General features: G+C 47.6%; 1 protein-coding gene across 1 annotated transcript in view; it reads right to left on the reverse strand.

Annotated features, from left to right (window-relative positions):
- Positions 1–13461: 13461 nt before the first annotated feature.
- Positions 13462–24493, reverse strand: part of CAPN5 (calpain 5) — a 36266-nt gene continuing 25234 nt past the window's right edge. Inside the window, exons 5-12 of the mRNA XM_068181744.1 lie at positions 23968–24161; positions 23243–23320; positions 22485–22680; positions 21278–21400; positions 20402–20598; positions 19804–19925; positions 17109–17245; positions 13462–16788 (exon numbers count right to left, since the gene is read on the reverse strand). Of these exons, the coding sequence (XP_068037845.1) occupies positions 16606–16788; positions 17109–17245; positions 19804–19925; positions 20402–20598; positions 21278–21400; positions 22485–22680; positions 23243–23320; positions 23968–24161 (1230 nt within the window). The 3' untranslated portion in view covers positions 13462–16605. The remainder of the gene's footprint in view (positions 16789–17108; positions 17246–19803; positions 19926–20401; positions 20599–21277; positions 21401–22484; positions 22681–23242; positions 23321–23967; positions 24162–24493) is intronic.

Below are 24493 nucleotides of genomic sequence, written 5' to 3' on the forward strand. Positions count from 1 at the left end.
TTACTATCCCCGTAAGAGTTCAAAAGACATGTGGATAGATAGTTTAGGGACATGGCTTAATGGTGAATGTGGCAGTGCTGGGTTAATGACTGGGACTGATGATCTTAGAGATCTTTTCCAACCTGAATGTTTCCATGATTCTCTAAGATCACCTCCATGACTATGGACACGCTAGTGCTTCCAAGGCCCAATTCATTCCATCTGTCAGGATTATTTATCTCCATAGACTACAGGAGAAGCCTGGGGTGACTGTTTTCATTTTTATGTCCCCTCCTCTCGCCCATCCCTGAGCAGCTGTGAATATGAAAAAAGACCACTTAGCTGACTCTGAGGGTTTTGGTAACAGTGTGATGGAAAGAGACACCTCAGTTGAATGAGTCCCAGCCACAATGTTACATTAAAGCAAGAAATCACAGAAAACTCCCCCCTCTGGAAAGTCAGAGTATTGAAATGTAGTAGCCTCTGTTCATCTGAGAGTGGTCAGGAAACAGACATCAATTTTTTAAGCCTTCAGCAGAAAGTTCAATAGATTTGCCCTGCATTCAATCTCCTCGAAAAGTCCAGCAGGTAGAGGAGTTGAACAAAAGACCTGACCTTTTCTCCCTCACTGTGCTTTCACATAGCCTGAGCAGAACAATGAACCACGGTGGCATCCGATCCCGACTCTGCGCAGAGCACTCAGCACAGCCTCCCGAGGAGGGCAATTTCCTTTTGTGCACCAGCATCTACCACCAACTGAGTATTTCTCAACCCCCACAACAATTAATCAAATAAAGTATCCTTTTGCAAGGAGGTCAGGTGTAATTTCAGCATAATCCAGACGCAGCAGGCTGAGCTGATCTAGGGAAGATGCTGCACTTGCAGGTTGGCTGAATGGTGTTTGCAACTGTTTTCATCTCTTTATCCGTACATGAACTCCCAAGTTCTGCCCCTACACACAGGGCCCAGCACATGACAAGAACAAATTAGAAGTAAAACCTTTTTTTGAAACTGGGGGCGATTTGAGACATGAACACGCTCTCAAGATGCTCCTCCTTGGAGCAGCACAGAGTGGGGCTGTACTGGCAGCCCTCTTGCTTGTCCCGAGCAAATTGAGGGGTCTGGACAGCACTGTGCCAAGACCAGAGCTCAGAACCTGCCTACCTGCAATTCAGAGAAGCCCAACTAGCCTGGACTGAGCAGACCAGCAAGTGCCAGTGGGGCCACCATGGACCTGCTCCTTCATGGGCTGGTAAATCCCTGCTGTTTATAGAGCAAACGAGACACACAGATGTGGTGGTTGACTTCAGCCTGATGTGCTTTACCCTGAATGCTTGGATTTGGGAGGAGATTCATGCAGGCTACATCCTGTCTTGGGCCAGGTTCGGGAGGCTATAGCCTTCTGAGCCACTCAGGCTGTGTCAGCCCTGCAGTGGAACCACAGACATTAGCCCTTAGCTTAGATGCATGTGTAACACTTTGGCTGTATTGCTCAGGCACCTACAAAGACTCTGTTATCTGAAAACAACTCTGTAAAGGTCATAGAATCCTGGAAAGATTTGGGTTGTGAGGGCCCTTAAACATTATCCTGTTCCAACTCTCTGCTATGGGCAGGGAGCATTTCCACTAGATCAGGTTGCTCAAAGAGAGCCATCCAACAGGGATAGGGCATCCACAGCTTATCTGGGCAGCCTGTTGCAAAATCTTGGGAACTAGAAATCTAAGGAAAGGTGCTCCATTTTACAACAGTCTCTAGATAACCCTCCACCACACAGACAATAGATGGCAGACGTAATTTACTGAACTTAGCTCAGTAAATTAATTACTAACACACTTCTGGTTTTTTTCCTATAGAAATGTTCTCTAAAGGGAGTCTTTACTGCAGCCACTGTTTTAGCAACAGCGCTAGCAAGATATTATCCTGTGTTATTCCTTCTTGAATCCCAGCCTATTTATGGAGGAGGGGCTAATGCTATCCTCATTTCACACAGAGGGAAACTGAGGCATGGAGTGAGGATGTCACCTTCCCTAAGGTCATGCAGTAGAACCAGTGCACCCAAGTCTGTGCCTATGACTCCAGATCAGAATGTCTTTATTAAAGGCAGGTCCTCTACCCTTCTCTATCCTTAAATTGGCAAAATAAGCAGCTGTCTCACCTCTACTCTTGTAGGTCCCTAATGATCTGGCCTTGGCTCTCTCTTTTTGGTGCTACTAATGCTGGCTGGAGCAGGACTTCTGCAAGCTGTTGTAATCCTGTGAGGGCTTTTGTCTCAGCAGGAACCCCTTTGCTCGGATTTTTAGTGAAATCCTCCTTCTGCCTGCCCTAACACTATCCTCTTATTTTTCATGGTCCTGGAGAAATTCAGGGAGGCCCTTCAAGAGGCTGGAGTCAGCTTACAAATGCAAGGGCTGCTAGGATTAAGTGGGTTCAAATCATAAGATACCAACCCTGTTTTTTCTGCTGAGACTCCTGCTGACTCCTGAGGTTGTTTTGCTTGAACAGGGACTGTAAAATTAAGTGGAGACTCTGCTCTGCCCTTTCAGGATGCCTTTGGTGTAATCACCATCTCACCCCTCAGGGCAGTATCAGGCAGTGCTGGGAGACATCAGCCCTGTAATAGTCCGGATGAGAGGGGGACAGACACTCCCTGACTCATTGGCTGCACATGCAAAAAGTCATATTAATTTTTCAGCTGGGGATTCTGAGTCACAGGGGCTGTTTGCTGCTGATCTACTGCTCTTCTGCTGGATTTTATTCAGTGCATGGGATGCTCTGCTCTAAAGGGCATCATCTGGCTGAGCTGAAGTCACTTGTATAGGTCAGAGAGTTAGACTAAAGGGCACATAAAAAGGTAGACTTCGATTAGATATTAGGAGGAAACATGTTACTGTGAGGGTGGTGAGACACTGTCACAGGTTGCACAGAGAAACTGTGGATGCCCCATCCCTGGAAGTGTTCTAGGCCAGGTTTGATGGGGCTTTGAACAACCGGGTCTAGTGGAAGGTGACCCTGCCCATGGCAGGGGGTGGGAATGAGATAATCTAAAAGGTCTCTTTCAACCCAAACCATTCTATGATTTTATATGTCAGGTGTTTCACAGGCATAAAGTAGAAGTCATTGCATCCTGAAACAGCCTGGATGGACAAAAGGACTGGAGTCTCCAGGAAGTAAAGCAGCTTTTCTCCATGCCAAGTTCCCACCTAGCAAACAGCAGGATCAGTGCTAACAAAAGCCTCATTTACAATGACAAAATTCCAAATAATAAGATTTCTAGATGGTCAGTAGGGCATAGCCCCTCCTAGGAAGACTTTCCTGCAGATGGGGCATCCATAATAGCTTTCTCACCCTACCTGAGATGGCCAACAGGCAATGGCATCATGCTGTAGGGCACCAGATTTCTCCCATGCTCACCTGTGTCATTTCAGGAAGTGTCTAGGAACTTTGTTTCCTTGTCACAGCTGAAATTTGAAGTGGACTTGATCATCAAACTACTGTGAACAGGTGACACATCTAAAGAGACAGGCAGAGTGGCCACACAAGCTTTGTTTCCTATGGAAATCAGCCTAGATGAGAAAGTGAGGACCTTTAATCAGGTCCTTAAATGATTCCAGCATTAACAAACTGCTCTTTTCCTACCCTTCTTTGCAGTACTTTGAGATAGCCACACAAAGACAGGGGTGGCTGTTGATAGCTGTCCTTTGCTCCCAGCTACACTTAAGAAATCAGTGGTTTCTGGAGACGTCTCATTTCCCTGGCTGAGGTCAACATCACAGCTCCACCTGAAAAGCTTGAATTTTGTTGCTGTTTACTTAATATCTTCCCTGACCTCTGAGCTCAGGGCTGGGAGGACAGGACCTGGTTTGCTACTCTGAAGAGTAGTCTGCCCTGGGAGAAAAACAGATAGAGCACTGGGAGAGATCTAGAGGGTTTTTCTAAGAGAAATAAGGCTGCCCTAACAGCTTTCACCTTCTGTTACCCACCACCCTAATTTGTATTGGTACAATTAACCTGAATCAACTGCAGTTCTGATTTACTTCATCACTTGACCAAGATCTTAGAAGTCTTTTTCCAGCCACGGAGAACTCATGCTGACTTTCAGTAGACTTGACTTGAGGAAGGCTCTTACACAGAAACTACAGATTAAGTGACCACTCCTTTGTTTCTCCAGACCAAAACCTTCTGTGGGCTGTATGAGAGACAAACCCTCTGTGTGTGTGTGTGTGTGTGGTTTCTGGAGTTCATCTCAGCCCAGGGTAAATCTGCTGGCCTTGATGGCACTGATCCAGTAAAGCTGAGGGATGAGAGGAAGCAGGACAGAAATAGCTGGGGTATCACAACGTAACAGCAACCTCCAGTGATGCCGGGAAACACCCAAAGGCCCAGACGTGGGAGGCAGCCACTCTGATGTGCTCCAGCTGGGCTGGCAGGGCTCCTTGCACCTCCCCACAGCACACACCTGCTGGACTCCTCTGTCCCAGTGCAGGAGGTCTGCCTGTCCCCTCAGCCCCAGCTGGGGAAGAGGACCCTGCCTCTGGTGATGAGAGGTGCTGTGGTTTGTGGGTGGGCCCCCTTCCCTTCCAGCCCCACTGTTATTGTGAAGCTGTTTGAGCCCAATGAGCTCAGTGGGAGCTTTGCCTGGGCTGGGAACTTGATGCCACAAAGAGGCAAAGCATTTTCTTCTCCCAGCCTCTCCTGTTGGCATGAATTCAAACTCCTGTACACCAAGACACACCAGGCAAATGGAAAACTGACTTACAAAGCAAGCCTCACCCCAACAAAGTCATGGGTCAGCTCTGGAAATCACAGGAATCCACACACAAACCGCAGCTTTTCTAGCAGAGATACAGCTGATCAATATCTTTGTGGCAATTCCCTAACGGCTTTCAGGAAATCTGATACAGAACCTGCAAGAAATCCCATTAAGCTCCTCTCTGTATCTGCTGGAATAAAAATATTTTCAATGAAAAAAGAAGAGAACAGGTTTTGTTGTATTTCCCTTGGCCCTCATGACACATGGGACTTGTACTAAATAATGTGTTGACACTTTATCTTCTCCAAGATAACTAAGAAGTGAGGCTCATATCTCAGAAGAATTTTTTGAAGGAGGATCTCTGGGCATGAACAACTTTTTAGTGAGTTGAGCTCCACATAAAATAGCCCACACTGGATCCAGCCTGTGGGCTCCCCATCTACTATATCTCTCTGACAGAGGATGCCTAAGGAGCAGTATAAAAGCAGATGTAGTGGCATTACTTTGCAGTGTTCCCCCAGAAACTAGTAATTTGCAGATCAAGAACATCTAGAGCCAAAAAGGGGTAGTTTTCTTTTTCCTTTCATATATATGCTTTATAGTTTTTAGAGGCTTTTTGTAAATGAAACTTGTCCGAGTGCTTTTTTAACCCAATACTGTGAGAATCCACAGGGTTCTGCCATAAATTACACCACAGATGCCAGATTATGCAAACTCTTTTTATCTTTGAGCCTGGTCTCTATAAGCTTTATTTGATACTCCTTAATTTTTGTATTTCAAAGGAAAATTAAGGAAAATCTTTTGTTTGCATTCACCATGCAAACATGATCTTCCAGGATCTATAACATACCTTCCTCCCATCTCTTCTCAGCTTGGAGCCTTTGTCTAAACAATCATTCTTCCTGTGAAATGTCCCAGACCTCTGACCATTTTTCCATTCTCAAAATTCTCCCCAGTGGAACCATTTTTGTTTTAGATGACTTGCAATCAGAAAAATCATCAGAAGAGTGGGATGTGCTCTCTGGACAATGGCAGATATCAGGAGAAACACAGAAGGGCTTGGTCCTAATATTTGGGTCCTGGTCCCAACCTAGCACAGCCCACAGGACCTTTTCCCTGTGCCCTGGTGTTTTGGGCAGGTGAGTCCTGCTCAGGTGGAAGGTGTTTCCCAGCTGCAACCTGTAAGCCTTACGAGACTAAATCCCACTGATCAAGGCCAAGTTGGATGGGACTTTGAGCAACCTGGTCTAGCAGAAGGTATCCCTGCCCACAGCAGGGTGGGTAGGAATGAGTTAATCTTTAAAGTTCCTCCCAACCCAGACAATTCCATTATTCTATAATATTACTAAAAGTCTTTACATTTACACGGAGACATTGACAGCCACCATGATCCCAGATTTATCTTCCCATTTCCAAAGTCAGGAACAGCTGAAGAGAGTGGCTTTGTCTGATAGGGCAAAGCCCCTTCCAAGCACAGCTCCCACTGTATAAGCCAGTGTCAGATGGAGAGAGGAGACAAAACCAGGATTCACAGAGGCTCTGTTCTCCCAGCACTCCATGTAACATCAGGCATAGCCTCTTGCAAATCTTCCTTCCTCCACAGTCATAAAGGTGAAGACCAGGCTAGTTGTGCAGCAACAGCAGCAGTGCAAACCTCCCTCCCAGGCACCTGTCAGTCTACAGCCAGCCTTACAAACAGCGTAAGTTTTAACTGCTTTCATGCATGTGAAACTGTGTTCAGGTCATCTGCACCTGGGTAAATGCTCTGTCATTACACCAGGTTAAATGCAGGAAAGGGGATGGCAGCAGCTGAACCGACATTCTGGGAAAGGCATTTGCTGGGACTACAGTCTAAGAAGAGCTCAATGATTTTCTGTGACTGCTCTGAGGCTGACAGTGGGACCAAGCACTCAGTTTTTAGATTCCAGCTGGGCTGAGGTAGAAGCTGCTACCTAGCTGCTCAGGCTGGGCAGGTCTGGGGGGACTCATCTAACAATGCCAAGAAATGAAGGGCTCCCCAGAGATTTATGGCTATGGATGTCTAACTTTTTGATTTTCATTTGGTACTCAATCTACTTCAAGTGCCTGTTTTTCATTGGATTTTCACATTTTGCACTCCCTTTGTGCAGTTGGGCACAACTGCACTCTGCTCTCTACAAGTGTCTGACTACAAGAGCTTTATATTGGATACTAGGACAAATTTCTTTGCAGAAAGGGTGGCCAAGCACTAGCACAGGCTACCCAGGGAAGTAGTGGAGTCATCATCCCTAGAAGTATTTAAAAGACATGTAGATGTGGCACTTGGGGGGACAGTTTAGTGGTGGACTTGACAGTGCTGGGTTGAGAGTTGGACTTTATGATCTTAGAGAGTTTTTCCAACCATTGTGTGTCTACAGTTCAGAGCAGGGGCTTTGTGCACAGCTCCAGGCACAGCAGGGACTGGGAGGGTCTACCTGGGGTTTAGTACAGCATAACCATGGAGACTGCTGGGGCAGTGCTGTCCTGGTAAGCTTTCTGGCTCTACCTAGCACTTGACTGGGGCACCATAAAGTCACATAGGTTCATTCCATATCAGTTCTCCTCTAGAACATTTCCTAGCAGAGAGGAGGGTTTCACAGTGCAAAGCTCTCACAGTCTTACATGCTCTCTCCACATCCTGCCAAACCCTTAGTACAGTGACACTTGTCCCACTCTGATTTGGGAGAAAAAAACCACTGTCTCAGATCCAAGAGAACAATAAACCCCCTGGTTTTCCTCTCACCCTCAAAAGGGACTGGCAGAGACAATGTGACTGTGATTGGAGCCAGCATGGTCTTGATGTGGACAACCAAAAATGTGCCCAGGACTGAGCGCCTGCAGCCACCTATCCTGTCAGCCCCTTTCTGCCAGGCCTGGAAGCTGCTCTCTGCAGCTCCAGGAAAGGCTTTGAAAAAAAAAAAAAACTATTAGCTGACAATGCCTTCATTAATCACAGCATAATCCTTTCCATGGCAACCCACGGATTGCGAAGTCACAAGTTAGCAAGTGTAAGACAGAAACGCTGCACAGCAGCCCTTGGCCCAGGGAAACTTCATAGTTAGTGAGAGAAATAGGCTGCTCTGAGGACGGGAAATGAGTTAGAAATAGCGTTGCCTTGAAAAGTGGGTCATCCCTGGCCAGGATTCAGATCTCATAAATGCTACTGTCCGTGGGGAGATCCTGTAGCCTCATGAAGTTACTCCAGTCTCACCCCAAAAAGCCCAAGAAGAGACTTTGGCCCTACATCTTAGTTTTACAGAATATCAATGCTTTCAAACGGGTCAGGGAGAGAAGAAGGACAGTTTGACACCAGGCCATCACCACAAAGTTAAACACAATTTAGATACACATATTTGGGAATTTTAAGGGCTCAGAGATTGCAAAGCCACAGGTGAAAACAATTTTGACCATCAATGAACAGGAGAGAAGTGCTGTCACAGATTTTTTTTTTTTATGGTCCTTTTTTGTCCCTCTTTGGTTTTCCCTGGGACAGTTCAGGCACAGGGTAGGGAGGAGACTTCACAGGGCCTCACAGGGATGCAGGTTTTGACTGCAGCTTTGGCAAAGCTCGGTCAAAGCTGCAAATCCATTCCATACCTTCACAATACCAGTGCTGGGAGCTTGCAGTTCCTCACCTCATAAGAGGTGAGGAGCCATAGCATCCTATAGTGAAGGATGGGTGAGGAATCAGCTTGCAACAACCATGTCCTTGCCATCTTTATGTAATGCATAGGTTCACCCCACAGGGTTGGTTCTTGAACATCCTTTTGCCCAGAGTATGGAGAGAAGCATTCACACTCACACCAACACCACAGCCTAGGGCTGTGAGAAAACCATCTCTAGCTTCTGCCCTCCTTCTGCAGGGGAGACTTAACAACAAGGGGAAACCAGGCAATCTTAGACCCACTGGTGTGCTGCCTTTCAAACTCCCCCTCCATTTTGCCTACATGACAGGTCCACCACCATACACCCCAGTCTTCCCAGAGACACCAACATATGCCAGTTCCACTGTTCCACTTTCCTTAGTGTAATTGTAAATACCCTAGGAAATCCTGGGATTTTTCTTTGCTACTGTGTTCAGCTGGTCCAGCACAGCCCATGTCCAAAACATCTTACTCCCAAACCAGGCAGCAAAATGCAAACTGCTTTGTGGGAATCGCCTATCCCATAGCAAGCCTCAGTCCCTTCCCAGGGATACTCCTAATAATTTAAATAGCCTTGAAGGTCCTGGGTGCTGCTTACCAGCACTGGTGTGACCCAGGAGACACCCCCAAAAACCAGCCTGGGCACAATCTGTGCTATGCTGCAGCCAGAGAAACTTGTACTGTTCCCTGAAGAGCAGCACCTGCCTGAGCACAGGTTGTGCTTTATCCACCTAAATGGTGTGTGTGGAGCTGCGTGAAAGCAGGGAGAGGGTGAAGTGGACTGGGAGGACACCTGGGGTCTTGTGGCACTGCCAGTGGCTCCATGTAGCAGGGACATCCCCCAAAGCCCCTCCCCATGTTTGAGCACGGCCAGAGGTATCCCTGAATGTGAAAGGGCTGTGGAGCAAAGGGGTGGAGGGCTGCACACCACAGCACACGAGGGCAATGCCCTCCACCCTTCACTCCAGCTCCCTGCTAGGTGACCCCGGCCAAATTAAGCAGCAGCTAGAAATTACCGAGCCGCTAATCCATGCTGCAGGAGCCGAGCTGGCTCGGGGCTGCTGGGCACTGCTGGCAGGTCTGCGTCGTGTCGTCTCCCCCCTCCCATCGAGCCCAGCCTCTTGCCCAGGTTTGATCCGACTCGCTGCCCGCAGCCCCGGCGGGGGCACCCCCACCCATCGCACCCATCGCACCGCACCGCGCCCCACCGCATCCCACAGCACCCCCATCGCAGCCCCCTGCACCCCACCCAGAGCGTCCCCAGCCTCCCGCCTGGCTCCCCCGGGTGCCGCCTGCCCCCGCTTCGCCTTACCTTAGCGGGGCATGGCCGGGGACGGCGGCGGGGACGGGACACTGGTGCCCGGCGCGGAGCCGCGCTGCCTCCAGCACCGAGCGAGGGCAGCGCCTGCCCTGGCTGAGCCTCTTAGCGGGGGAGGAGCCGGGCTACAGCCGGCCCCCGGTGTGGGTGTGGGTGTGAGTGTGTGTGTGGGTGTGAGTGTGTGTGTGAGTGTGAGTGTGTGTGTGAGTGTGTGTGTGTGTGTGTGTGTGTGTGTGTGTGTGTGTGTGTGTGTGTGTGTGTGTGTGTGTGTGTGTGTGCGCTGTGATCCCTCCATCCCGGGATCCGCAAGCGCCGCGCTCCCGTAACATGCACACTCTCCAAAGATGCGTCCGCCTGCAGCCCTGGAGTCTGCCCCGGTTCATGGTATCATAAAATCATAGAATGGCCTGGGTTGGAAGGGACCTGAAGGATCACCTAGGTTCAGCCCCCTGCCAGAGTAACCTTCCACTAGACCAGGTTACTCTGAGCCCCTCATCCAGCCTGCGATTGAACACTTCCAGGGATGGGCATCCACAGCTTCTCCAAGCAAACAGCCTGTTCCAGTGCCTCACCATGCTCACAGGAAAAAAAAAAAATTCCTAATATCTAATCTAAATCTCCCTTCTTTAAGTTTTAATCCTTTACCTATCACTATCTGCTCATGTAAAATGTTTTCATGGCACCCATGCTACAAGTTTAGCTGCAGTTTCAAGTCCTCGTTGTGCAGAGCCCTGATGGACCCTAGGAAAAAGTGTGGCTGGAAAGGTCCTCCAGCCCCGTCCAAAGAGGTGTCTGGGCTGTGCAAGGGACGGTACTGAGGACTTGTGGGGTGAGGCCAGGAGCTGACAGGCCTCCTTGTTTGAATGCACCAGCCTTGTGCACTTGTAAATGTGAAAACTGGGACAGGAAAACACTTGAGGACCAGGAAACTCAGAGCTCAGATTTTGCCTAGGAGCTTAACTCTGACCTGGTGACTCTCTGCCCAAATCTGGTCTAGTGTCTTTTTTCCTTCCTGAGAAAGGTGGGGTTGGAATTTAATTGTGCTATGAAACACCACTGAAATTTCTTACTTAGGTATAAAGCTTGTCATTTTAGCTAGTGAAAGGTGCAAAATACATATTTTTATTTGCAGTGTTATCATAAAAGTTGTTTCTAAGCTCCACTTTGGAATGAGGGAGTTGGAAGTCCTCCTGGGGACTTGACTGAATGCAGTTTTTTGGTGATATTGCAGAAGTAAGGAGCAACAAAAGGGTGCCTTCTTGCTTCAAAGCTAACTGGGAACTCTGCTCAAAATGTAGAAGTCACAGCACAGTGACCTGGTCCCTTCCCCAGCCCTTAGAAATGCCCTGCTGATGCCCAGCCCTCAGCTGTGAACAGACTCAGCTGACTTTAAGCTTGGGACAGACAATTTTTGACCACCTGGGGCCATGCCCAGCATCACTGAAGCCCTCCTCACTGTGTCAGTATAGCTGGAGTGGATGTGAGGGCAGATTCTGGCTGTCTGGGCTTTGCTCTGGACTGCATCCGATGTGCTTGGAATGGTTTGGGCATCCTTGCCTTGTGCCCAACAGGACCCATGTATGTGTGGAAAGGCAGTGAGGAAGGCTCTGCCAGGAACACAGGGGTGGACTTGCTTCCTGACTGCACCACTGGGTTTGGAGGTGGGATTTGGAGAGTGCAAGGAGCCTTTGGACAACTCCACAGAATAGACTCCAATGGCTGATCCTTGGGTATTAACCTGGGCTATTGGCCAAGGATGTGGCAGCTCGAACAGTTCTGAGGGACAGGCAATGAACCCATCCCATTGCTGAAGGCCCTTCCATCTCTGCAGCCCTTGCTGCTGGAAATCCCTCATCCTTTTGAGTGGCAGGAGGCTCATATGGCAGGGAATGTATCCAGGCTTAAGGTGGGAAGATCATGGCTATAGGGGATCCAGGTACAAGAAGAAATACTTCAGCACCAACTTTCAAGCATCGGATGGATGTCTTCATGTCCTACATGAAGATGCTCTTTAAGGTCAAAGGCAGACCCTGAACTTCCAATTTATCATAGAATCATAGAATAATAGAATCATAGAGTCACAGAATGATTTAGGTTGGAAGGGACCTTAAAGATCATCTAGTTCCAGCCCCCTGCCATGGGCAGGGACACCTTCCACTAGACCAGGTTGCTCAGGGACCCATCCAACCTGGCCTTGAACACTTCCAGGTGTGGGACATCACATTCACAGCTTCTCTGGGCAATCTGTGCCAGTGCCTCACCAAGCTCACAGTAAAGAATTTCTTCCAGATATCTCATCTAACCTCACCTTCTTTCACTTTAAAGCCATTCCCCATTTGTTCTATCAAAACATGCCCTTACAAAAAGCCCTTTAAAAAGCCCCCTATGAAAGCTAATATGAAACTAATGTTGTGAGCAGAAATTCCTAGCAAATGACCACGCTGGAGGGATGAGGAGATGCTGCAGGACCCTTGGTGAGCCTGGGCTGGATTGTGCTTGGAGCTGGGCACTACTCTATTACTTGCTGCTGGTTTCCAAACATGCACAGTCTCTGCACATCTCCCCAGTGATGTGCTGAGGTCCCACACCAATTCCAGAACCTCCATCTCCATGCTGGTGTGCACCACCAGAAGACACAGGCAGGGCTGCAAAGCATCTTACACTTTAAAGCCCACTGCCCCAGTACCAGCAAAACTGAGGTGTGGACATTGGTGGGAAAGCACAACCTCCATGCCTACATGATGGTCTGTAGCTTATCCAGGCTTGCATATATATTTTTTTTTAGAATGTGCACAAAGCCAGACTCAGTAAAGGCACCTGGTCTACACCAGAGGTCCTGTGCTATGTCATCTCCAGTATCAAGCATCACAGCCCCATAGGTGCCCAGCCAGGTCTAGTGCTCAGGACATCCTCCAGAATGTCAGGATGTTTGGGGGACTGAGGTGTTTGTAAGGATTTCCCCCTAAAAAAGGTCCTTCCAGGATGTTTCAGTGGTGGAGGCAGAGGAGTAGGATGCTCCTTCTCTGTGTATTATTTGGTGACACATTTTGTCCCAGAGGATGATCCCAGAAGCTGAAGAATCAGGGAAGATTCCTCCAGGCCACAATAAAAGGGCTTTTTCAAGATGTCTGCTCCAGGCTCTTAAGGGGGGGCTGCACAAGCCCACAGTTCCTTCATGCTGCAAAGACTTTGAGCACAGGCAGCTGGTGGAGGGAAGCTGAGATGGAAGCAAGATCCCAGTGCCAAAGCTTTGGGTCTGTGTGTTGCAGCAGCAAGACTGGAGATTCCCATGGGCAAGGCCAGGCTTTTCAAATGCTTCCCATGTGCTTTGTGCAGGTTTGTTTTCTGAGGGAAAGCCATCCAAAGCCCACTTCCTCCTTCTACTTTGCCCATAAACTCTCTTCCCCTCCCCCACCACTTTTTATTTTTTCAGCAATCTACAGAGCTCTTTTCCAAGTCAGGTGAGGCTCAAAAAGACCAAGCTCCCTGCACTGTGGTGAGTCTGAGGCATAGGATGCAAAGGTTTATAGTCAGAGGAGGTTACCCATTCCCACTGTGGATTTTCTCAGCGAATGTGAGTGTAACCTTGTGTGAAAGAGTCATGCAGATCACCTTGCCTCAGTCTCAAAGTCTACAGAGAAAATAATTTGAATGGAGTTTGGTGAATCAAGCAAATTCAAAAGGCTCTGCAGAGCCACCTTGTACCCACCAAAAGCATTCTGGAAGAACACAGCAGTTCAAAAGCAAGGAGTCTGAATAAAATATACACAATTTATTTATTTATAGGAGGTTTACAGCTGTACAATGTTGGCTTTCTGTTTCGACCACTCTCTGATCTTGTGCAGCGCGACACGTCAGTGCCTTTAGAGATGAAGACAAGTCACAGCCTGTCTTAACAAGCAGATGTCAAAAAGAAATGGATTCCACAGAGTGTAATGCCAGGCTGCTTGCAACCATTGAAATGATTAACAAAAGAAATGTGAAAGAAATCAGACATGTGTCCTATCCCACTCATGAGGGACTGGAAAGTGTTTTTCAGATCTGCCCTCCTCTCAAAAAAAAAAAAAAAACCAAAAACCAAAAACCAAAAAAAAACCCCATAAACCAAAACCCTCTGAATATTTCTGTTTACTTCATTCAAAGAGAAAAGGCATCAATAATAGGTATGGCATTTTAATAATTCCCCTCCCTCATCTGCTCTACAAATAAGAGAAAAAGAGTAAGAAAGGTAATTTTTGTTCTTCAATTGGAAATGTAGGGGGAAGAAGGCTTCTGCTTTAACTTTTCCAAAACTTTTTTTTTCTATAAAAGAAAAGGACAAATATTACTGATATTAAGACAATTTGGTCCTGATATAGAGTGATTTTTTAAGAAGCTATTAAAAAGCTGCCTTTCCTCTCTTTATGGCTTGATTCTCTGTAGGGAGGAAGGAGGTTGCCCGTGGGCAACACAACTCCTTGGTGAGCTTTGGCACTGCTCCTTGGGGATCACAGTGCCATTTGGCACACGGCAGGCCACTCCTGGACAAATGGCTCTCCTTTGCTTAAGCTATCCATAGCCAGATTTCCCAAGAAAACAAGGTTAATGCAGGCAGGCTGGACACCTCCATCTGCTGATGATGGTGCAAAGCTCCTGTCATGTTCCTGCAATGCCAAATAGCTCATCCCCCTGCCAGGTGAGGTATCTTTGGGCATCCCCCTCACATATCACTCTGAACATAAGCCTGTGAAATCTTCTCCTAAGACCCAAATCACCTTCTAACCCTACAATCCTGCTTCCATTTATTTTCAGTGATGAGTGTCATAAATAAGACCAAGATCAAATCAAAGCATCTCTGAATTGGTCTTCCTAAATTCAAGGATTTGCTGTGACCATGGGATTAAAAAGTTGCTTTACCTAACTAGGAGCATTTAAGTAAATTCTGCAAGACACTGAACCAAACTTGGTCCCAGTGGTGGCACCTGGAGTTGGAGGGTGCTCAATGCAAGCCAGGAGTAATTGAGATCTGGAAAGAGCATCATGGGGACCACTGCTTGCCTTTAAGTCCTGAGAAACAAGACCTAAGAACATAAGCAAATTTGGTAAAAAAGCAAACTCTTAACTGCAGGACTGTGAAGATGAGGAAAGGGGAAAAGCAGCCTGCAAAAATCAATGCAGTTGCACTGTCTACTTCTGGTTGCATCAAGAACTGAGCTAGCAGGTACTGTGGAGAACACTTCACCATGTTTCAGACTTAGCAGACCTTTAGGGACTTTTAACAAAACCCAAACAGACTTGCAGGACAAACATGAGTATTTAGTAGGACAAGAAGAAACCCTTTGCTATAGAAAAAGAAGGCTTTCCTGTTCACTTTTGTTGCAGGAAAAGGACTCTGCCCAGGTCAAAATTTAGGAAGATTCAAAGATTTTATCATATGTATTAACTTCCACTTGCGTGCAGGTGACTGCAAAATATTTGCTTAGAAAATCTGACTGAAAAATCCTTTAACTTGCACCACTTTAATTGCATGTGAATAAAACCCCCAAACAACAGGAGAAAAAAATGGTTTGAAACTTGTCCTGGTCAGCTGCTAAAAGGTCAGACAACGGGTTGTTGTTCGGTTTATCTGGGATGGTTTATAAGAAGCCAGATTCTGCCACCCAGTGGAACAAGGAAGATTAACCCAGTTTTCATGGAAATCAGGAGCAGACCGTAGCCCCAGACACATCCCCAAGGATGCATTTGGGTGGTGCTCGTGAGACTGGCTCTAGGACTGTGCAACTCATCCTCCACAATAGGAGCCTGGAAATTAAAGGTGAGATATGGACACTGGTATGAATTAAATATTCCCAGCATTTTCAGGCTGCACTGGGAGCAGTGCTCATCTAGTACAAGCTAAAATCCCACTCTTTTTAAAAAGAATTTGAGAAAGCGAGGCACTGAGAAATGATGCACTGTAGGCAGCAGTACAAATGGAGCCCATGGGGCAAAGCTCCCCATCCCTTGAACTTGACACTTTGGCCTTCAGAGGAACGAATCTTCTCTTGACTAAACACTGAACTGCCCCAGCAGACAACCCACCCCAGCTCCTGGGGTGAGCTCTTGGGATGGGGATGGCAGGGAGACACAGAGATAGCAGGCACCATGGGAGTTCAGGAGGCACCCACAGGAGCTGGGTCCAGACTGATTAAGAAACTTGGCTCAGAGAACAGTTATCCCACCACAGCTGTTGACATCTTTCTATACTTCAGAGTTGTGTGGGGCTGAACAAGACTTGGGTGGAGACAGCTTGTCCCCAAAATGATGGAGCCCTTAGTCTTGTTGCCCCTGTGGATTTGGGCTGCCTTGGTGCATTTTCCTTGCAGTTGCAGTATGTAAACCCATACCCAAAAATCGTCCAACAGGCTGCGATCTGTTTGTCCGCTTCTTCTTTGCTGTGGTGCCTCCACAGATAAGTGATTACATGGCAATTTCAAGGGAGACAACTCCATGCACACTACTCTTAACCCAAGCAGACACATTGAAGATGCACTGAAGCAGCTGGTGGGACCATGGTGGCCACATGTGTGCGTGGTGGCACGTGTGTGTACCAGCCTGTGTAAACAAACAGCCCCAGGGCATCGTGCTCTGGCTGTCAGGACACACAGCGTGCTCACAGCGGTCTCACAGCGCACGTGGCAGCCAGGGGGGCTGCAGAGGATGCCAGCAGAAGGATCATTGTGGTTCCCCAAAAAAGGCACCAGTTTTTTAACATTGAAAACACAAGACTGGCTCCTTGGAGTGGAATGCATGCATGGTTCATATACACTTTGCAGATGGTATGTAGACTCTGTGTTTCTCTCTCTCTATATATGTATATGTATGTGTGCATGTTTATATTCACATATGTGGCACCAGAAGAGTCATCCTTGAGTACTCAGACATTAGTGAGGATGTTACTGCTGAGCAGCATCACAGCAATGGTTCCAGGGAGATCGTTTGACCTCCTGTTCCCCTTGTCCTGGAGGTGCAGCGTGTGCACCGACTGCCGGTCGCTGGGATCCCCTGTGAGTGCTACTTGGCCCAAGAACTCGTCACTTATCAAGTTGTGGTTCCAGATCTGTAGAAACAAAACAGGGATGAGGGCAGCTCCTTCAATGATGCAGCCAACCTTCACGAACTGGAGAGAACGGGTTACTGGGGACATGCCCTGAGCTGAAGCCAGGGAAGTGGTGAGGTGTGGGGGTGTCACTCTGGTAGTGAGAGGGGTGAAGGACATGCCCTTACCAGATGTCACTGTGGTGGTGAGAGGTTGAGCTGCATTAGCTAATGATGCTCAGCCTGGGGAACAGATCTGCTGTGGACAGTGTGAGGAGAGGGCGGGGGGTCCAAGTGAGAGAGGGTCTCCATCCCTCAGCCCACTGCTTGGCTGCCAGGTACCTGAACAATGATGGGTTGTCCTGGCTTCTTGCGGTAGAAGAGACCTTTCACATCGAATTCTGGTGATATTGTGTTCTTCTTCACTGGAGAGCGAACCTTCTGCCCTTCACACTTGATGATCACATAAGGATCAGCTCCTGAGGAGAGAAAAGAGAATTTTTTATTTGTTGTAGCTTCTGTAATTCCTTAGAGTCCTTTTCCAAGGGTGTCATGCAGTACTTTGCCTCCATATCCCACCAGAGGAGATGAATATCTGCCAAAGGGTTTGTCACACCCCAGATGATGTCCATGGAGCTCCGCTGTTTGGTTCAGGTTTAGTTCTATTAAGTGACATTGTTTCTGGTGCTAATGAGCTGCTATGAAGCTGGGGAAGGGTCTGGGTGGAGCACGAGTTTGATAAGGAGCAGCTGAAGGAGCTGGGGGGGGCTCAGCCTGGAGAAAAGGAGGCTTGGGGGGACCTTATAGCTCTTTACAACTCTCTGAATGGAGGAAGTAAGGAGGTGAGGGTTAGTCTCTTCTCCCAGGAAACAAGCAACAGGACGAGAAGAAAGGGCCTCAAACTGCACCATGGGAGGTTTAGACTGGATATTAGGAAAAACTAATTCATCAAAAAAAGGGTTATCAAGCACTGGAACAGACTGCCCAGAGCAGTGGTACAGTCACCATCCCTGGAGGAAATGAAAAGATGTGTAGATGTGGCACTTGGGAACATGATTTAGTGGTGGGCTTGGCAGTGCTGAGCTAAGGGCTGGACTCGATGATCTTAGAAGGCTTTTCCAACTGAAACAATTCTATGATTCTATGAAAGGGCTGCCTCTCTTGTCTCCATATTCTACAGGAACACTCCTTTATCACCCCAAACTCTTCTCACCATTGCAGTAAATGTTCCATGGAGGACATCATCCTACTCAAATCTCCTTTCAACATTTGCTCTCCTAGAGGCAGGCAGAAATAAAACCATGGAGAAGAGAAAGAGGCTCACACAAGGAAATACCAGATGGAGGATAAAGTTAACCAAGTTCACATATTACCAGCCCACAGCTGGAGGGGACTTGAGCTTCCAGGAGAAGGAAGGAGTCCCTCACTAGAGGATACTTTAATCTTGCCAAACAAGTGCTTGTTTGGGGAATTTCAGTAGAGAAAGAGCTATTGCTATGGAAATTTAACTGCCAGAATGCATTTTCTTACCATGAACTTTAGCGGCTGTGATGGAAACAGACCAGTTGGATGAGTTTTCTTGTCCAAGGGAAATGTGGAAATGAGGAGGAATGAACAAGCCCCTTCTGAGGGCCAGGGAATTTGATTGCCAGACCACCTCTTTGCTAGCTTTCTGTTTGTAAGGACCTGGCTCCCCTGGTGAGACACAGCTGCTGGATTTCACAGCTGTTTTTCCTTATTCACACCTTGTCTTTTGGGATGTCCCATTAAATACTCAGATTCCATCAGCCAGAGCCAAATTCCTATCTGTAAATCACTATTTCCAAAGTAGTGCATAAGGCCTGGCCTGTGATGCGTGAGAGATGCAACTGCACTGGAAAACACCAATCACACTGTTGGTGGTGGGAGCTGAACAGCTGGAAAACAGCTGGAAGAAAGCAATTCCCAAGGGGTTTTTGTGGAAAAGATGTTTTATGACTCCAGAATCCACATGTCTTCTTGTCTGAAGGAAAGATATATCTCCTTGTTTCTGTGAACACTTCAGAGACCTGTGGCTACAGATTTCCCTGCATTGCTACAGGTGCACTGACCTGTTGTGAATAACACAAGAAAAAAACACCTGCCTAGGGTTAAATTCCCTCCCCAAACATCAGATAAGGTATAAGGACTCCCTTTGTGGCATGTGATAAATAAGCACACTTGACTAGTCCTTGCTTAGAAAAGATCCTGCTTGTTACTTTCAGGGATATAGTGATAGGCAGTCCTGATAATATTTATTGGGTGAAAAAAATGTATAATTTTAATAGGGTTTTATTTATAGTTTTTAATTTTTCAATTTTTGTATTTTAAATTCAGCTTGAAAGTGTTTGGTTAAATCTTGCCACAATTATCACATATCCTTGACTTAGGAAATGGGGGAGAAAAGCTAGGATCTGGTCTATTTCCATGGTGGAAAGGTATTTGCTTCTCTAATCGTAGCCTCTAGACCTTTCATCCCTTAGCAATCTTCTAGTACAAGCCATCACTACCACTGGGTTTCCTGGTCCAGAGACAGACAGAACATGGGGCTCTTGCCATGTGCCTCTGTGTGGCTGCAGGACATGGGGAGGTATGGTCCTTCTGCCGTTTTCCATGCAGGAAAAGTGATGGATGTCAGAACTGATCTAAATCCACAGCATCCCAAAGTGAGCTAAATTTGGCATACCCTCTGCTGTTAAGACATTTATCCAGCCCTCAGAGATGAATACCACACATCAGGCTCTTTCTCTGTCCTTCTTACTAAGAAGCCTTTAAATACAATTCCAGACTTTTACAGCTGCTCATACTCAGGAGGAAAGCTTGGGTTGTTAACAGGACCTCTGCCAAGGGCTTTGGGGAAGTTTTGGGAGGGTCCCAGGTAACAACCTAAATGCAACAGTTCCCAGATCATGTCCACTGCAAAAAAATATCTGAGGATATAAATTCCAGCAATGTCCCTCTTCAAAAATCACCTCCCAACTCCTCTGGGGCCAGACAACAGGCAGGGAAAGACCAGTACCTCCTTGGGAGTCCTGATTCTTGAGGCCAGCTGCAGCAAGGACATGGATCTGGGATACTACTTGTGGGTAGCCACACATCCCACTCCAGCAGGTGTGTGGTGGCTCATCCAGTGTCAGCTCTCTGCAAGGAAAAGCACGTGGCCTTTGAGAGATGCCCAGTTTTATCCCAAAGAATTTGCTCTGGCATGATGAAGGACTGTACAGGCCATTCATTTAAGTGTTGGACTCAATGATCTTTGGATGAACCTTGTGGGTCCCTTCCAGCTCAGAATATTCAGTGATCTTGTGACTATGCACTGCCCACTGTCACTGTTCCCCACTCCAATCTCCTCACTCCGCTGTCCCACTCTGTTCCCCACTCCAATCCCAAACCTGGGTTTGGGATGCTCTCTCATATCATGCCTAGAAGCAGAGTGGGAACTTCTCTGCGTGTCTGTGGGGATACCTGTAAAGATGTCCTGTCTCTGAACCACCCTCAACAGAAAACCAAAGAGCAACTGCAGGCAAGGCTATGACCATTCAGGAAAACCACAAATCAAAAGCACAGGGTTGTCTCCAAAGAGCCAATTCCTCCCCATCCCTGCTCGTGCTCCTTACCGGCAATCTGAAGGCACATCTGTGAAAATCCTGAGAAGGAACTCCCCTTCATGACCAGGGTCAAAAGTGGTTGGGATGATGACGTAGCGGCCTTCCTTCAGGTCTGTCCTCAGGAAGACACTGCGGGAGTTGATGTAGATGGAGCTGGCCACCTTCTGCTGCAGGGTGTGCATCCGATAGTCCCTATTCAACTCAACCTGGGCAGAGACCACAGCAGGATGGTCAGTGGATTGTCACTGGCTGAAAAGGTACTGGTATCCACCATGGGGGTGAAAAGATTGCAAAGACTGAGTCCACAGTGCCAGGAGACCTGGAGATAGGAGAACCAGGAAAAAGGGTCCCAACTGTGCTAGGTGGAAAACAAGTGTGGATGTGGCTTTCCCAATTCTTTTTACTCAAGGAGTCATCTCTTGCATCCCAGCTTAACATTGCAGACCCAGCAAACAACACATAAGGATTAGTCTAACAGATTTCAACATTTGGAGAGAAAAGACTAATTGTTCCTTTTAGCAAGAACTGCACAGAATCATAGAATGGTTCTGGTTGGAAGGGACCTTCAAGATCATCTGGTTTCAATCCCCTGTCATAGGCAAAGACACCTCCCACTTGAACAGGTTACTCAAAGCCACATCCAGCCTGGCCTCGAGCATTTCCAAGGATGGGGCATCCACAGCTTTTCTGGTCAACCTGTTGTCCATGCTTTCCCCTTTGATAGCCCTCTTCCTCTCTAGAGGAGGGCAGGCTGTGTTGATGGCACCCCAGCAGCGCCCTGATAATGCTTAAATGAACAATCTGGTCATGCAGGGCTGGTGTACCACTCCACAACCAACAAATTTACAGTGGCATTCAGGCCAACATGCAGGAACCCCAGCCTACCTTATGGATATCAAAGCCTATGGCCAAGTTCTCTCCTTTGCCCTCTTTGCGACTGGTCCTTTTTGGCTTCTGCTGGATGGAGATCAGCACTTCATCTTCTGCCTTCTTCACATCAAACACATACTAGAAGCAAAGAGAGGAAAGTAAGGGAAATATCTATTAATACAGGATCCCTGGGCATGGGTGGGGATGGATTTAACAGATCTAACATCAGCTTCTGCCAGTCTGCGTCCATGCAGGGACAGCCTGGCTTCAAAAGGCTAATACAGAGCTGGAAGCTGGAAACAACTCTCCCACATCCTTGATGACAACTTCTGCAATGGACCAGACCATTCTTCAACTGCTTGTTAGATGAAAGACTCAAAAGGACCTGGCTCATGATTGTGAGAATCCCATTTCAGAGAGGACAAGTATAGAATCATTTATGTTGGAGAAGACCTCTAAGATCATCTAGTCCCACCCTTAACCTAGCACTGCCAAGTCCACCGCTAAACCATGTCCCCAAGTGCCACATCCACATGCCTTTTGAATGCTTCCAGAAATGGTAACTGTACCACTGCTCTGGGCAGCCTCTCCTAATGTCTTCACCCTTCCAGTAAAGAAGTTTTCCCTAATATTCAATCTAAACCTCCCCTGGCACAACTTGAGGATGTTTTCTCTTGTCCTACCACTTGTTACTTGGGAGAAGAGACCAAATACCATCTGCACATGCTCTCCTTTCGGGTAGTTGTAGAGAGCCATAAGGTCCCCTTGAGCCTCCTTTTCTCCAGAAAAGTTTATTCCAGGAGATGAACTTGAAGCCAGAAGGAAATGGCTCTATGGGCTACATCTGTCCTGGTAAATTTAACAGCATCAAAGTTTGGGCACAAAAACTGGAATTTGGTCATTCAGATGTCCAGATTGTTGGAAATTACTCCTGGCCCTGTTTGACTGGAACCAGCCAACATTGCTACCCTGTGGCACAGTTTGCTTTTCCCTTGTGCCAAGATGCTCTACACTAAGCACTTGGATGCAGTCTCCTTGATAAGAGGGATAATGTTAATAGAGTTGGCCTCAATGCTGGTCATGCTGTGCCAGAGAATTGCCATAAGCACAAATAATCTATTAAAGGCCTAGTAGCGTTTCGGCCTTCTAGGTGCCTATAGGAGAGTTAAACACTTGGAAGCACAAGTGAAGGTTCCAGAAGGCCCTCTGCCCCATTACTCACTTGGGGGTTCTGCAGAAAAGTGTCCTTGTGGTTGATGCAGCCTCCGGAGCGGTTTTTCAAGGGATCACTGCTTCTGGTCCATGCCCCATGTAGCACTGCCTCCTCCCAGGTCTTGTGGATGCTTAGGTAGGAGGTGTTGATCAGACGGCACTTGATGATGTCCGTGAAGTACTTGCAGAAATCTTCAAAGGTCATCCTAAGTCAGGAAAGGGCAGAACTGGGTTATGCTGCTTCATTCCCTGGAAAAGTACACTGCAGGGATTTTCTTGATCACCTGTTAGAGAGTGTGGGTTGTCTCTGATGGCTGATGAATAACAAAAGTTATTCATCAAATATCTCCAAAAGACATGGAGATACCTTTCTCTATGCCTGCAGTAAATACTTCTTGAGTTCAATCAACAGATCTCTGTGTTTGGGAGTAGGAGAAGCAGCACAGTGGCTCTTTCTCCCCATAAGGGTAAATGTTGTACTAAAATATTCCTGGTGAGGCTGTGAAGTTCAGCACATTTATGACAGGTTCTCAGTACCGTGGTGAAATGGTTTGGCCCCCGAGTGATGCAGAGCACCTTGCAATTTCAGGGTCATGGCCATCAAAAGCTAACACCCATGGGCTCAAGTAGGGAGCTTCACTAGAGATCCTATGGCTTGGAAGACTGTTTTCTCTGGATAGCTGTATGCATGGAAAAGATGTACATGCTCCATGGGGTGGGAAGATGCTGTGGGCATGGCCTGTGGTGACAAACCCAGGAGGGACTCACCAGAACTCTCCATCATCTTCTACTGTCATTCCCATCTTCTCTCTCTCACTTTTACTCACTTTCTGCCACTCCTCAGAGCTGTGGGAAGAGACCAGGATCATTACTCAGAGGTAAGGGACACACAAGAATTCGAGGCACAAGGACTGTATAAAGCCAGTCCCTATGCTGCTCTGGTTAGGTCACCTGCCAAACATGGGGGAAGTGCAGCACGGCTTGGAACTTCCTTCCTGACCAGTGGAGTTGAATCCAGTCTGGCAAGGTTTTATTTGGCCAGTACAATCACAGCCCTATCCATAAAGATAACACAGTTGACTCTGGCCAAAGGCTCTGGTTGTACCAGCCCTTGGTTCCTCATCTCATCCCCAGCCACCACAGCAGCTGGTGGTGGCAGAGGTTGATTCTGTTGGGCGTTCATTTTGCTGGAATAAGACTGGGAGCACAAAGGTCACCTATGAACATCCTTCACTAGTATGAACGAACATGGAATCATAGAATCACAGAATGGTTTCGGTTGGAAAGGACCTTAAATATGATCTCATTCTAATCCCCCTGCTATGAATAGGGGAATCTTCCACTAGACCAGGTCACTCAAAGCCCCATCCAACTTCGCCTTGAACACTTCCAGGGATGGAGCATCCACAGCTTCTCTGAGGAACTGTGCCAGTTCCTCGCCATCCTCACAGGGAAGAATTTCCCACTGAAACAAGCTGTCCATCCCAACTCACGTGTCACTCCAAGGGCCGTTCCACTCCCGCTCACCCCACGGGTTGCGCATGCGGATCATGTCCAGCTTCTCTGACTTGAAGAAGGACAGAAGGCCATGGCCAAGACGGACCTTCCGCACGTCCGTCACCGCGTATGCGTGGCCCTTCACCAGTCCACAGGCCAGGCGAGCCTCCATGTCAGCTGCTGATGTGGCCTGGCAGGGGGATACAGACAGTGCTCAGACCAGGGGGACATGACCACCTCTGCAGGGGCTGGGAAAGAAAGCAACTCAGGTTTCCCTGCAGATTTCTTTAAGCCAAAAAGAAGAGCATCAATAGTCAATAGCTGGCACGTCTCAGATGCCATTTTATGTGCTGGATCCCCCCTTTTCTTAATTTGCCTCATGATGTCTCTGAGCTCCTATACTGGCAACTGATAAAGCTCATCCTAATGGTTATACTGGGAGGTCTGGCAACCAGCATTTGTAAAGATGCCCAGATGCAGACACCAAAATGTCTTTCTCTGGAGTGGATCACCTCCTAGCAT

The sequence above is a fragment of the Anomalospiza imberbis genome, chromosome 2 (assembly GCF_031753505.1).
Source record: "Anomalospiza imberbis isolate Cuckoo-Finch-1a 21T00152 chromosome 2, ASM3175350v1, whole genome shotgun sequence".
NCBI classification, from domain to species: domain Eukaryota; kingdom Metazoa; phylum Chordata; class Aves; order Passeriformes; family Viduidae; genus Anomalospiza; species Anomalospiza imberbis.